Source organism: Convolutriloba macropyga, chromosome 12 (genome assembly GCF_964194025.1).
Source record: "Convolutriloba macropyga chromosome 12, txConMacr16.3, whole genome shotgun sequence".
Taxonomy (NCBI): Eukaryota; Metazoa; Xenacoelomorpha; order Acoela; family Convolutidae; genus Convolutriloba; species Convolutriloba macropyga.
In genome coordinates this window covers 52,722,964-52,738,114 of record NC_134479.1, presented here as the reverse complement: position 1 = coordinate 52,738,114, position 15,151 = coordinate 52,722,964, and the positions used below count along the sequence as shown (strand labels likewise).

At 37.1% G+C, this 15,151-nt stretch overlaps 2 protein-coding genes across 2 annotated transcripts in view; one reads left to right on the top strand and one right to left on the bottom strand.

The window, feature by feature from the left end:
- LOC142350263 (uncharacterized) overlaps window positions 1-15,151 on the top strand; it is a 484,377-nt gene that overhangs the window by 263,197 nt on the left and 206,029 nt on the right. The gene's annotated exons all lie outside the window — the stretch shown is intronic.
- Window positions 1-15,151, bottom strand: part of LOC142350540 (uncharacterized) — a 44,403-nt gene that overhangs the window by 22,033 nt on the left and 7,219 nt on the right. The window contains exons 2-3 of the mRNA XM_075402388.1: window positions 2,287-2,461; window positions 1,076-1,147 (exon numbers count right to left, since the gene is read on the bottom strand). Coding sequence (XP_075258503.1) covers window positions 1,076-1,147; window positions 2,287-2,461 — 247 coding nt within the window. The remainder of the gene's footprint in view (window positions 1-1,075; window positions 1,148-2,286; window positions 2,462-15,151) is intronic.

Below are 15,151 nucleotides of genomic sequence, written 5' to 3'. Positions count from 1 at the left end.
TAGGACCTCTCTTTAATGAGAATAGGTAACAAATAGACAAAATAAAGAGAAAAGGGGCAAAATTGAGTAATACTTTTGTATTTTTCGAAAACAATTCTTTTCAAATTCACGAAAGCCAGTAGCTACAAATTGCAGTAGCGTTCGTCTAGTCGTCTAAAGGAATCGCTTGACATCTGTAATTATTCAGAATATGTCTTATGTCTACAAAAAGACCGTCAAATATACACAAAAATCAAAAATTAGTTTACTTTTTATTGCGATGCCAGTAAAATCAATGAATTCTTTAAAAACATTAGATTTTGTACATTTGCACCTTCCCACGACAACAAAAACGTCATATGTGTCCTGTAATTAACGAGACTAGGTACAAAATAGACAAAAAGAAAATGGCAAAGTTAAAAACTGTATTGTTCTTATTTTTGAAAACAATTGTTTTCAGAGTCATGAAAGCCAACAGCTATCTACTCAAACCAGAATATTTGCTCATTTAATTCTCCGTAAAAGCAATGAGACCTGTCATTATCCGGGAGATTTCATACAGCTAATAAAACAAAGTGAAAAGTACAGTTAAAGTTGTTTTTGGGCGTATACCTCCGGCAAATTTAATCAAGGTTGAGTAAAGAAACTTATTTTCAGGCAATTTTGATCAAAAATGCTGAACTTTGAAAACATTTAGCCAAAAATATTAAATCAAAATAAACAAAAACTTTTTTGTCTATAAAAAACAACAGTACTATTGCTAACAATTTTACATATTTTAAAAAAATGACGAAATTTTGGGCAAAACATCTGGAAAATGTGAATAAAAATAACGCAAATCGGTCTAATATTCACAAAAATTTAAACCACGATAACTCGCTCTAGAAAGCAAAATCCAAAAAATCGTTTTAATCACATATTCTACGCTGAACGGGCTTTTTAATGATACCACTCACAACTCTCTACGATGAAAATACCGATCGGTCAAAATTGTTTATAGAAAACTCATTTGAGTATATAGTTCCTCCCCCATTAAAGTGGGTCGGAACAATAATAGGTGCATCTACCCATTATCAACTATAAATATTTACTTTACCTTGTGGCCCTCCGAAGCAGATTAGTCGTCCCCTCTGAACGAAGTCGAAACAATGATACCGAAATCCTTGAGCTGGTAACAATTGATGCCAAGTTACTCTATACAATTTATGGTTCTTTCCATTATAGGCCAGTCTCCCAGCCTAGTGGCAACACAACGTATAGCCCCCCCCCCCCCCCCTCCACAAAACGTATCCGCCAGTATATCAATTTTTGGATCTTTTCCGTTTGTGCCCCCCCCCCTCCCCCCTCCCCTCCCCTCCCCCTCCCCCTCCCCTCCCCCCTCCCCCTCCCCTCCCCTCCCCCCCCTCCCCCTCCCCCTCCCCTCCCCCCCCTCCCCCTCCCCCCCCTCCCCCCCTCCCTCCCTCCCCAGTACGTTATGCGCCCCCCAGTTACAGAGCATGTGCTATTGCATAGTAAATCATCATGTAAAAATATGGCACGTGGGTCTGGGGGTGCAAATAATATGCGGGGTGGGGCACAAACTGAAAAGATCCCAATTTTTAATTTTCAGGCAAGATTTTTACAATTCTAATAATGACGCTTACAATAGACTAATACTTTCCGACGCATCTAGTATTTAATGTATTGAAACACGGCTTTCAAGCCGACTGAAACCATCAAATGCGACTTTTAACGAGACTGAAATAAACCCCTAAGCGTCCTGTGGGACTTAAATATCAAACCATCACAACCAAACAAATCATCGCGACCGAAATTCAATGTCAATATGGGGTTTATTTCCGTGGGGGTTTATTTATCTAAAATTAGGTGGGGGTATTTTCCGAGGTGGAGAGAATTTCCCAGACCCGTAACCTAGGCTGAACTTACAAGATTCCACGTGTTCTGTAAGCCTGCTTTTACTTACGATATATCACTGGATGATTTTGTACAGAAAATTGGACGCCAAAATTACGTACATCCGTAAACTAAAATTAGAACACAATTTTACCGACATCGGTAGTTCTTGCAGTGCCATAGTGCGGGAGGGGAGACTAGATTCATGATAAATTAGCTTATATAGAAATTCAATTCTTTTGACGCAGCTCTAAAAGAGTAATAGTGCCTGTTTTTAAAATTATAGTGATGTCTCATAGTGGGAGATCACTAACTCATCCATTGGATTGTTCTACGCGGCTTAAGAGCAAACTCCCTTTATTGTTTTATATTAAAAACAATTTAGACAAAAACATATCACTTGGCATCAATTACATCCAGGTTCCATTTCAGGGCCCTCGTGAATTGTTTTGAAGTCGAATTTGTTCAAATCGACGCATTTCACAGTCCCATCCGAACAAAGCGTGAACAAATCGGAATAGTTGACAGGGGAGAATTTAATACATTTGATTCCAAACAGGTGTAGATTGAAGTCGTAGAACGATACCACCTGAACACCTTCGGTTAGTTCGGGAAAAAAATTAAGTTGCAAATTATTTTGAAAAAAGAAAAGCCCAAAACCAATTTGAAAAAAATAATGATGAACATTAATTTCAATTACATCAATTCGCTGTTATAAGAAACAATTTTTTTCGCTATAAGTTATTGTACAGGAATAAGCACAGATATATAATGAGACCAGTAAAGCCTATTTTGGAAACAGTTACACGGCAATTTACCCAATTCCATTTTACCCAATGCCATTTTACGTCAATTACATCACTTAATTGCTGTGCTCAAAATATTACTTGTTTTAGCTTAAACAGTGAATTTAATGATAATTTTAAAAAATAGTAATAAAAATCGGACTGTTTTCAAGAGAAAACAAAATCGCGTGCATTTCAATTACCATATCTCATTAGAGCTAAAAATCATATATAGCTCTGGTTTGGCCAAAATAAGAGATGGGGGCCAGAACAGAATAGATGCGAATTTTTTTAAAATAACTGTTGCGTAAACTTGGATCTGCAATGTGTTGACCTCCAGAAGTTTTGTTGTACTTCGTTTCATTGGGCATTTGTTAACGCGTTTCAGAGTGCTCACGGACGTCTTCTGTCATCAATCCCTACCCGCACCTTAGATATTGCTAAAACATTTGATTTTATTCTTTTTTTCTTTTCAAAAAAACTTCCGCTGAATTTTTGTGTTCCTTTAAATTAATTTCATTGATTTTCTTAGTTCAATTTTAAAAAAATGCCAGCTACTTGGCACATCCAATTTTTACCGATTATAAACAAACTCAGGTAAATTATATGTAAGAAACGTAAGAAAAGCGCGGGCGTCTGAAGTGAATTCGCGTATTAATTTCGCGCATTCGCACTAGAACGAAGCTGAGTATTTGATAACTTTAGCCAAAATCCTTCATATTCAGTGCCTCTCAGCCGAAGCAGGTTAATTCGTGTTTCAAAATAGCCAAAATCATGCACATTAATGTTGTTTTGTGCCAAAAGCAGGCTAATTCATCGTTAAATTTAACCAAAATCTTCCGTATTCAACTTGACGTGGAGCCGCTAACACGTTGATTCAATATTCCGTTTAGTTGAAACCATATTACTTCGGGATTGGTCTGAGCCGATAGCAGACAAAAAACATAATCAGACAAGAAGCGGCAAAAAAATTGAGCAAATACAGATTCAAGGTTTTTAATATTTTGCCCATTTGTTTTTGGCAATATTAAAAGGGGAACGTGCACTTTTGACGTTTGAACAATTTTCTGCACGGGAAGCATCAATTTCACATTGTTCCGTTAAAAAGTTTTGCTTTTGTTTACAGCATTTAGCACTCCTGTTAAATTGAGCCGGCAAAAAATTGGGGGTCCGGTTGATAAGTGCAAATCGTCCTCAAGTTAAACTTGATATCAAACTATTACAAGTTACCATTGCCAACTTATTTGTCATTGAGAAAACAATTTAACAAGGCTACTCGGTAATGTGCGATTCGACATAAGGTTCCGACCACGTTCATCCACAAAACTGGCTGGATTGTCTGCCAAATGAGGAACATAGAAACTCAAGTTTAAACCAAAAATCCAAGTTTTAAAAAAATTGGTGTATGAACGAAAAGAAAGTCTCCAATGCAAATAACTGTGGTGGAGTACAAATGGCACATTAGATTGACGAGATGTGCAAATATTAAGAAAGCGAGTCAAGACGAACAGCAAAATCAAACAACAATTAAAATTAATTTTATCAAAAACTTCATGTCCGTTTTAAAAAAACAAAAATTAATAACAAAGTCAAAATGGTGTCAGATAAAACTGATATTAAACAGAATAACTTGTAATTCACCACAAAAGATAAGGGAGTAGTCAATAAAAAGACTTGGTAACAATTAGACAATAAAGAACAAAAACAGTAAAGTTGAAAATTTCGCTTATTTTTTCGATTACCAATGCTTCTATAGAAGGAATTAAGAACAGCCAGTATTCAATTGTTTATGCGGTTACAAAAAGAACAACAAATAGACAACAAACAAAAAGTCAAACAAAACTTGGCAGAAAACGCTTTTGAAACCGTAAAGCCATACTATGGCCATCAAAATGTGTTTGCTTGCACTTTCTGCGACCACCGATAATGTATTATGTGACCTCTCGTTAATGAAGCTAGGTAACAAGTTGACAGAAATGAAAACAAATGCAAAAAAAAGTAAACCTTTAATTTTTTTTCGAAAAAAAATATTTCCCATGACATGATCGCCATTATTTACGGAATGAAAAAATTAAATAGAATCGTATATTCTTCCAAACGATGCCGTTGAGAATTGCACTTATCCAAAATATGAACACAAAAAGAACGTCAAACATGACAAAAATCAGAAATTAATTTACTTTTTTTTCCGTGTCGAAACCAGCAAACTCAACGATTTCTTTGAAAACATTAGATTGTGTGACACAAATCCACTTTTCAAAACTTCCTTTGACAACAATGATGTCATATTTGGACTGTAATTAACGAGACTAGAAAACAAACAGACAATAAAAGGAACAAAATTGCGAATTTAAAAAGTGTTTTTTTTTTATTTGGAAAACAATTGTTTTCAGAGTCATGAAAGCCATCAGCTATATACTGAAATGAGAATACGGGCACATCTATTCTTCCATGGAAAGCCAGTGACACCGGATCATTGCACAGGAAATTTCATACAACTAGAAAGACAAAGTAAAAACGGCAGTTTAAGACAAAATTTAAAAAAATTCAAACAAATTCTTCGAGAAAGTAGTGTCGAAGCCTTTAAAATCATAATCTTTATCTTCAAGGATTTCAATAACCTCAATTGTACCTTATATTGAAAGCCAAAAATGTGATATAAGAACTGTCAATTACGTGATAATGTGACAAAACTAGAAAACGTGAAAAATGGGCAAATACCTAAAAACTAAGAAAATGTGGAATCTAGTTGTATCAAAGCCATTAACGATAACTTAAGGCGTAAAACCGCAATAAAGATTGAATTTGATTTCAATAGAAAGAAGAAGCACTCTTTCATTGCTGACAATAAGCTACAAGTTGACCAAATTAAGAGAAAAATGGAGGCAAATTTTAATAAGTCATTATTTATTTGAAAATCAAATACTTTAAAAAATCAAAACCACCGTAAATTTTCAAGTAATCAACTAAATACAATAATGTGGATCTAATCAGGAACCCAATTGGCCCTATCATTAGTGAACTTTGGTTTGAAATGTTCTGTTATTTAATTACTGTAGAAAAGATCAAATTTTTTTATTAAAAAAAACCGACTGTTTACAATCCGAATTATTTTTGGATTATACCGGACAAGATTGGCCCAAAACTAGCCCTGCTAATTCTGTTTGTTCATTATGAACACTTTATTATTCGAATGTTATTGATATGGATCTTTTTGTTAGTTAAAAAATTAAAAATAGATGCTGCGTTTTTGATAATCAACGAATAAGTTTAGCAAAAAACGGCGAAGTTTCTTTTTAATTAAAGAGCATTCTCAAAGGGAATTTGAAGTAGAACAAGCCCCCTTTTGAGTCCAAAAAATTGTGTTAGTAGTGCTTGGGTCTGTACTTCCTGTAAATTTAATCAAAATGGACTAAAGAAACGTATTTCGTGCTGTTTTTGAAGAAAAAGTCTAAATTTTGAAATATTTAGCCAGAATTTTTGACAAAAAAAATAATAAAAATAGCCTACAATATTTTTTTTTTGTTTTTACAAATAAAAATCAACAACACTTTCTCATAAAAATAACAAATTTTAGCAAAATTGGCAGAGTTTTATTTAAAAATTCCGGAAAAAGTGAATAAAATCTCACCGGAATTCGCTCTATGTTGGCGCCACTTCAAATGAGCTACAAAAGCCATCAGACAGCAAGAAATAACCTTTGAAACTGGAAAAACTTGAAATTTGTCAAAGCTCAAAAATGGTCAAAACTGAAAAATTTTACAAGTTGGGACCGAAAATTTGTCCACACCCACCCCCGATTTTGGGAAGGCAAAACCCGAGCAACCCGAGGTTATGGCAGACGGTTAGGGTTACCTCTAAGCTACCCATGGACCCAACGAACGTTAATGCATCAGACCCACAAGTGTGGCTATTATCACTTATATGGTGCAAAATTGGCATTTTTCCATATTTTGTTATTTATTATTATCTTCTTAAGTGGTTTATTTTATGATACCTTAGATGACCATTAAAGGTGAAATACCGTATATTCGAGGCATTCAAAGCCGCGTAATAACCATCTGTGCTTATGTCAACAAAAGTAAATATTGCAGTAATTTTACATTTACTATGTAAACAAAGACCTAAATCATTTTCTTGATTAACCAATCAGAAACAAGTAGCGATGATGTTATAATTGATAAATATTTGATTATTTACTTTAAACCAATTGTTTGATTAGTGAAACCGTATTGTATTTAGAACCATTAGAAACTGTTACCAAGAGCAGTTGGCTCTCAGATAGACTAAAATTTGATTCTTTAACAACTTTAGTCTTTTTGCTAAGTTTTGCTAGATCTTAAGATCTTGCGAGTTCTAAGTTAGTTGAGCTCACTTGACGAGAAGTTTGCAACAATACTAGCTACTGGCTGAAGCCTTACAAACTTCAGCACCAGATTGAACATAGATTATCACTAAGGATTTTCTTAACTTCAATCAACAAAATTAAAGTTACAGTCCTTTAAATACGTCCGAGCGACTAATTAATTCTGCGAGATTGTTAGTCAATCGAACCCAGTGAGGAACCGGGCCGGCGTAAAACTCGAGAACCAGGCTGTGATATATCGGTTCCGCTGAGATTCTTGAGCAGCCGCAACATTTGGTCCACCGACCCGGACAACAACAACAGCAGTGTCACGAACAGCAACAAATCTTCGATTCAACCTGGTGGACCAAAACACAACCAGCAACGATGGCCAGCAAAAGTCCCAACAGACACTGGAAGACAGCTGATTGGAAGGCGAGTGGTCAACTCAAGACGTTAGAGAAAGAGCAAGCTGACCTACTCAAGTCCTTCTCCAGACACCTCAACGAGCTAGAAGGCTACCTGACACAAAACAAAACAATGACGGCCGAAGGTGCTTATCGATGTTTCTTCGAGACGTACGACAACTTGGAAGACAACCGACAACAGCAAAGGTTACTATTAAAACCAAAGTATTTTGAAAGCTTTGACAATGACACCAAGCGTATGTTAGAAGAGTAAAGTTTTGCGATGGGTAGTTGACAAAACACCAGATCTCCAAGATATTGAAGATTGTCGCGCAGTAGTCGTCGACTACCGGAAAGACACATTGCGACGGTACAATATATTGGAAGATTCTGTTCCAATCGAGAACGAATTGGTAGAACTCGAAAAGAAATTGAAATCAGAAAATAGTAGTAATAGGGTGAGCAAGTCTCCCGGGGGGGGGGGGGGGGTGTAGACCCCGTGTATTAAGATAGGGTATAGGAGTAATTTTTGAGAGAGGGTCTACACTAATGTATTAAGATAGGGTATAGGCGGCGTACATGTTTTAAGATTAGTAATAGCGGCCGCCACGTATTAAGATTAGTAATAGCGGCCGCCACGTATTAAGATTAGTAATAGCGGCCGCCACGTATTAAGATTAGTTATAGCGGCCGCCACGTATTAGGATTAGGAATATCCTCCGCAATGTATTAAGATTGGGGATAAATCTAGGGGTGTTCCAGGGGGTGAGTAGTAAGGTGGGAGCAGATCAGGGTGATTTTTCGGAGCCACTTGTCACGTGATTTGAGGTCATTTAGGGATTAGCAGGGAATTATACATGCAGCGCGCAGGGAATTGTACAGTCAGTGCGTACGTACAGGCGGGGAATTGTACAGGCAGCACGCATTAACGGATAATTTCCCTCGCAGTAAATTTCAACATTTATTGATTTAACCACAGCAATGTATTAAGATTAGGTATAGCCGCCGCAATGTATTAAGATTAGGTATAGCCGCCGCAATGTATTAAGATTAGGAATAGCCGCCGCAATGTATTAAGATTAGGTATAGCCGCCGCAATGTATTAAGATTAGGTATAGCCGCCGCAATGTATTAAGATTAGGTATAGCCGCCGCAATGTATTAAGATTAGGTATAGCCGCCGCAATGTATTAAGGTCAGTTATATCCACTAAAATTGAGAAAATTGAAAATTTTTATAAGAATGAATTATGAAGGTACAAAAAGACAGACACAGTATTAATCAAGTACATTATAAGTAATTTTAAACACAACAGAGAGCGCTCACAATACAAAAATTGATTCAATAAATTACAGGTTCAGTGGTACAGTATGAATTCCATCAGATAACACTTTTCGTTTAGGATAAAAATATGAGAGTCCTTTCTTTGTTTGTTCATAGGTAGCGACGCAGTGGTTGATTGTCCGAAATCCTCTATTTGTAGATGTTAAATTGATGATTTCTTCCACCACTCGCCGATATTTTTCCAATGGTCCATCTCCGGTCTCTTCCAATTTTCGTTTGTTCAGTCCTTTGCTGCTGAATTTGTACTTATCCGATTTGGCATCGTAGCAACAATATGTTTTGCTACAGAGACAAATCATTTCAGTACATCTAAATTCTTCCTTGAACAGACCTGGTTCACGCTTATCGTGCTTTTTATGTTTATCACAACAAGTTCTAGGGAAGAAATTTTGTACAGCATCAGCTTTGAAAGAATCATCACAATCGTGTTCCCTCAGAGTTTCCCAATCTGCTTTTTTAGATGGACGAATGCAATCGTACAAATTATCGTGCGCTAGAGCTAAGTATAAGGAGTCAGTGTCCATTTCTAACTCTTCGAACGTGTCGACATCGCAAAATTTATCAAAAAAATTGTAATAAAGCTCCAACATACGTAATTTTGCGTACTGAAGTATAAAAAAGCCGACTATTATCGGTTCACGGTGCTCAATTTTTGATTTTACAAGTTCAACTTCGTATAGTTCTTTTGACACACTGTTAAGTCTCTTAAACAATTTCCCGTTGATAGCTTTGTGTCTTTTCATCGTTCAAGTAATTTGTCTCTGTATGTCTGCTTCTGTCCATGATTTGGTAACCATAGGAACTATTCCCTAACAATTTCATTGTTTCTGCTACAACGCTTGATTCAGGATTTTCATCTCCAACTCTTCTAGCATCAACAACCGATTGGACAAAATTGTTGAAGAATCTTTTGGGTGTGTACTGAACGAAGCGATAAATTTTGGTGCATTTTAGCCCAAGACTAAGGTAAAAATTGAGCAATGGTGTTATGACTGTTCCATTCTCCAACTTGAAGCTTGAAATTAACATGCGTTGCGGTTGCTTGAGTAAATCGTTATCAATTGCATAATCCCTCATATAATCACCAATATCTGCTCGCCTAACATTAAAGTTTTTAAAGATTGGTGGAAAGTTCGAGAACTTGTATTTCAACCCATCTGGAACTTCGAGATCACACTGAACGTAACCAAATAGTTCATCTTCTCTTATCTTTGTAAGTAGAGATTCTTGAGTCAGAGGTAGCTTGAATGGGAAATTGTTTCTCACGTGAATTTTTACAGATTCATCACCTTTGACAGTTTCCCACCAGTTACATTCCCATATCTCAACAACTTTATATCCTTTGTTTCGCAAATAGTCTCGTCTTAGTTCATCGTATTCCCGTTTCTTTAATCCTTTCTGAGTCTCTTCCTCTGACATGCTTGCTCTTGCTTCCTGACATGCACAAAAGTGAAAGTAACAACCCATTGCTTCAAAAATAGTTTTACAGTGAGCACAAAATCCGTCTACATTAAAACAATCAATCTTTTTCTGAGTTCCAGTTGGGTAGTAGCTTTCAATAGTGCAGTTAGGACGTTGAGATTGTAGGTACGACATAACCATGTTCTCAAATTTCCTCGATTTACTTTGTCTAGCTTTAAACTTCTGAGAGTCTGAATCAAACTCCCATCTAGTGTAAAGCCCAGTGGGCATTTCTTGACACATTGAGAAGGGGTAAAGTTGACTGGCGTCTATACCCACAATTGATTTGCAAATGTTTTCTGTGTTTCGAATGTAGGTTTGATCCACAATTGCTTTTCTAGTAAACACAATAGAGGGACCACCGGTCATATCTTCGCGTATTTTATCATGTAAATCTTTGTCTGCTTCAACGAAAGGATAGAATTTACTATTAGTTGATTTGTGTAGACAAATATTTGCTAAATTAGGTAGTGTGCAACCCAGTTTTAACATATCAATCCCTTTGTTATGATAGAATTCCATCATTTTCTGCATCGCTTCTAGTGTCGGGACAACATCTTTGTTATTATACCACCTGACAAAGTCTTGAAAAGTTGTCATTTGTTCGTGCTCCCACACACTTTCCAGGTAATTGTAGTTGTCGAATCCCGAGGGGGGCACTACCTTCAACCTAAGTTTTTTCAGAGCCTCCTGTTGGGAAAGTCCACTATTCAACAATTTTGTGAAATCCGTAAATTCTTTTTCCAAGGGATTGTGATCTCTCAACTTACTAAAGAAACATTCGTAAGGGGGTAGGAAAGTTACATCCAATTTGTTTGGTGAGTCGAACCATTCATAAGGGAAAAACCCTTTGGTCTCATTTGTCTTGTAAGCTTTGAGGAACGAATCTAGTGATGTTGCTCCACCAAGAAAGTTTAGAATATCGAGAAACTGAACATCGCCAAATTTAAAGGATACAAAATGATTAGCTTTTTTAATAACCGTTGGTTGAATATCGCGCTCGTGAATGAGGTAGGGTAGTAAATAAGACTTGATAAGATTCAGATCATATTTCCCGCTGTTGAATCCAAATACAGGTAAAATGCTGACATAACGTTCAAAATGTTGTTGTAGTTCGAGAAGTTGATTTTTCTGAATTTGGAGGAATTGAGTCGACATATCAATTTCTTCTTCTTTGATATATTGAAATTCAAACATTGGAGTACTCTCATCTTTCCTTCCATTTAGCTTCTCGAAAATAGAACTTACTCTGTTTTTAATTGCATTTTCAATTGAGGAAAATTTTTGCAACATTTCTGCTTTACTTCTGCTAGCTAGTTCTTCTAATGCTTCAACAAAAGATACAATCAGTGTCTTGGGGTCTCTGTTGCAAAGGAAAATAGGTTCTTGTAATAAATTAGAGGAAATTGACACAGATATTGGTTCATGTTTTCCTATCCAAGTAGTTGTATTGGTATCTTTTAGTTCATTAGATGGAACGCAGATTGATTCGAAGTCAAATACAGCCATGTTTTTGAAAAGTTTTTGTTCTTCCTCATATCCAATTCCAAAACCGTCAAGTTTATCGAACAAAGTTTCTCTCAAAGTGTAAACACTCTTCGGATAAATGTGCTGTATCCTATCTTTACAAGATTTCACGTGACGGTGGAAATTACCAGCACGCTTAATAAAGGTATCACAATTAGGACAGCGGAATCGTTTGAAAAACGTGTTGATATCATCAACATAGCAAATGTGGTTGTTGTAGCGCAGTAGATTAATGTTGTTCTCGTACATCTCAATACTTCTTCTGGCAAGTTCACCTACAAAATCCCCGTCCTCAATGTCAATGTCATAAATGAAAATGTTGTGTTTTATAGAATTTTCAACAAACACAAGGTGATCCATTGACACTCCTCTAAAGTTAATTGCGTCATGACCAGACTCGTGGAGAAAGTCACTGAACAACTTAGCTGCGTTTGTTTCCAGCTCAGCTGATCCATACAAGTGAACAGCAACAGCTCTAAACAAGCAAAGGTAGTCCTTGTAGGTTTCTCCGTATCCATTCGTAACAAGACAATTTACATCGTTTCTCCTCAACAACTGTTCAGGTATAACAGCATCTAAACATCCCATTGGGATATTGTTGAGAAGAGCACAGAAAACTGTTACATTCGTAGTTAGTGCATACCGCCATTTTGTGTTTGCCCTTTCTTGAGCACAAGTCTCAATCAAATCCAATTTCTCTACTCTATCCTGAAGTGAGACTAAGTCTCCCTTAGAACAAAGTAAATGAGACTTCTCAAAGAAGGTGTTGTTCTCATGGGCATAAAAGTATCGGTATTCGTCTGTGTCAACATTTCGTAAAATAAATCCCAGGGATAAATTTATTTTTGCAGCACAGTTAAGCTTTTCAAACACTTCCTTCAGTTTTTCATTAATTTCGCTGGGATCAAGTCTCGACAATTTAAAATTGAATACTCTATGTCTCCCATTCTCCATCTCAGTATTGTCAAAGAAGTGTTGACAGGCACTAAGTTCCTGCTGTAACTGTTCGTTGTTCCTATCCAATTCTTCCGATTCTAGTACTTCTTTCAAGTTTTCGCTGGATTTGGTTCCAACTTTGGTCGATGTTCCGTGTTTCCGTCTCTTATGTTGTTGAAGAGAATAAAAACTTGGAAATTCCTCCAAGCATATAGTGCACACTGTACTAAGCTTCTTTTCTTGAGGAGCGTGATGCTTAGCAAGGTGGTAGTTCAAGTCCTCTTTCCTCTTTGTGTAGAAATGTGGACACTTGGGACATTTGCAGCATTTCAACTATTTAAATTTTTTCAAACAAAACTGAACAAGGTTCATGACGTTCATGTTTTAAACTTTATAAGTAATTATATGTGAATTAGATAAATTTAACGTAAAATAAGTCGAAGTGTAATAAAGTCGACAGTAATTTTTTTCTAAATTCCTTAATTCTTCGTTAGTTACTCAAATTTTTGCTGTCGACTTTATTAACTACTCGGCTAAATGTACTCTAATACTCTTTTCTTTTGTACTATCATCATGTAAACGTTTGATTAAATTTGTATTTGCATGTGCTTAATTTATACTGTGTCTGTTATTTTGTACTTATTAATTCAATTTTTTTTCTTTTATTTAATTTTTTCCATGTTATGAGCGCGTAAAAGTCCACTAGTACTGTGACAATGCCAGATCAGCAAGAGGTAGTTTCGATCTACCGACCTCTGGGTTATGAGCCCAGCACGCTTCCGCTGCGCCATCTTGCTATTTAGGGTCGGCTATACCTAATCTTAATACATTGCGGCGGCTATACCTAATCTTAATACATTGCGGCGGCTATACCTAATCTTAATACATTGCGGCGGCTATACCTAATCTTAATACATTGCGGCGGCTATACCTAATCTTAATACATTGCGGCGGCTATACCTAATCTTAATACATTGCGGCGGCTATACCTAATCTTAATACATTGCGGCGGCTATACCTAATCTTAATACATTGCGGTGGCTATACCTAATCTTAATACATTGCGGCGGCTATACCTAATCTTAATACATTGCGGCGGCTATACCTAATCTTAATACATTGCGGCGGCTATACCTAATCTTAATACATTGCGGCGGCTATACCTAATCTTAATACATTGCGGCGGCTATACCTAATCTTAATACATTGCGGCGGCTATACCTAATCTTAATACATTGCTGTGGTTAAACCAAAAAATGTTGAAATTTACTGCGAGGGAAATTATCCGTTAATGCGTGCTGCCTGTACAATTCCCCGCCTGTACGTACGCACTGACTGTACAATTCCCTGCGCGCTGCATGTATAATTCCCTGCTAATCCCTAAATGACCTCTAAAATCACGTGACAAGTGGCTCCGAAAAATCACCCTGATCTGCTCCCACCTTACTACTCACCCCCTGGAACACCCCTAGATTTATCCCCAATCTTAATACATTGCGGAGGATATTCCTAATCTTAATACGTGGCGGCCGCTATAACTAATCTTAATACGTGGCGCCCGCTATTACTAATCTTAATACGTGGCGGCCGCTATTACTAATCTTAATACGTGGCGGCCGCTATTACTAATCTTAAAACATGTACGCCGCCTATACCCTATCTTAATACATTAGTGTAGACCCTCTCTCAAAAATTACTCCTATACCCTATCTTAATACATGGGGTCTACACCCCCCCCCCCCCCCCCCCGGGGAGACTTGCTCACCCTATTACTACTGAAAATTTAAGCGACTCCGAAAAACAGATACTGTGCGATCAGGCGGAACGGTTATTAAAAAAGCGAGATGAAATTTGCGCAGAAGCTATTCGAATATTGAAGACAGAAAGTTGCCCCCATGGGTTTGCGAATTTCAGTAAAGCTAGGAGTCACTATCAGGACCCGATCAAACAGTACAGGCTCAGCAAGGATTGTGGAAACCAAACATCGTTAGTGTCAACTATATTGACTGGTGACAAAGACCCAAACGATGAAACTGTAATTGATACAGGAAATGGAGCAATAGAAGACGGTGAGGAGAACGCGGAGGTCTCTTCCAAGCATTCTGCTACACATGGAAGCAGAAAACAACCCAGTATTGCCAACTTGCGATCACCAAAGAGGCGACAGATCGAAGAAATGGAACTCGAAAACCTAAAAGCAAAGAAAGAAAGCGAGCAACAACTGCGAGAGCGCCAGTTGGAGTTAGAGCAGGAGCGTGATGAAATAGAAATTCGTCGCCAGCAAGAAGAGTTAAGTTTACAACCGCAACAACAACAACAACAGCGGCGAGAACAAGAGTTACAACAACAACAACGAGAACAAGAGTTACAACAACAACAACAAGAACAAGAGTTACGTATAAAGATGCAACAACAAGAAGATGAACTGCGTCTTCGACAGCATGAGCGAGCACTTGAAAACGAAAGAAAGAAAGC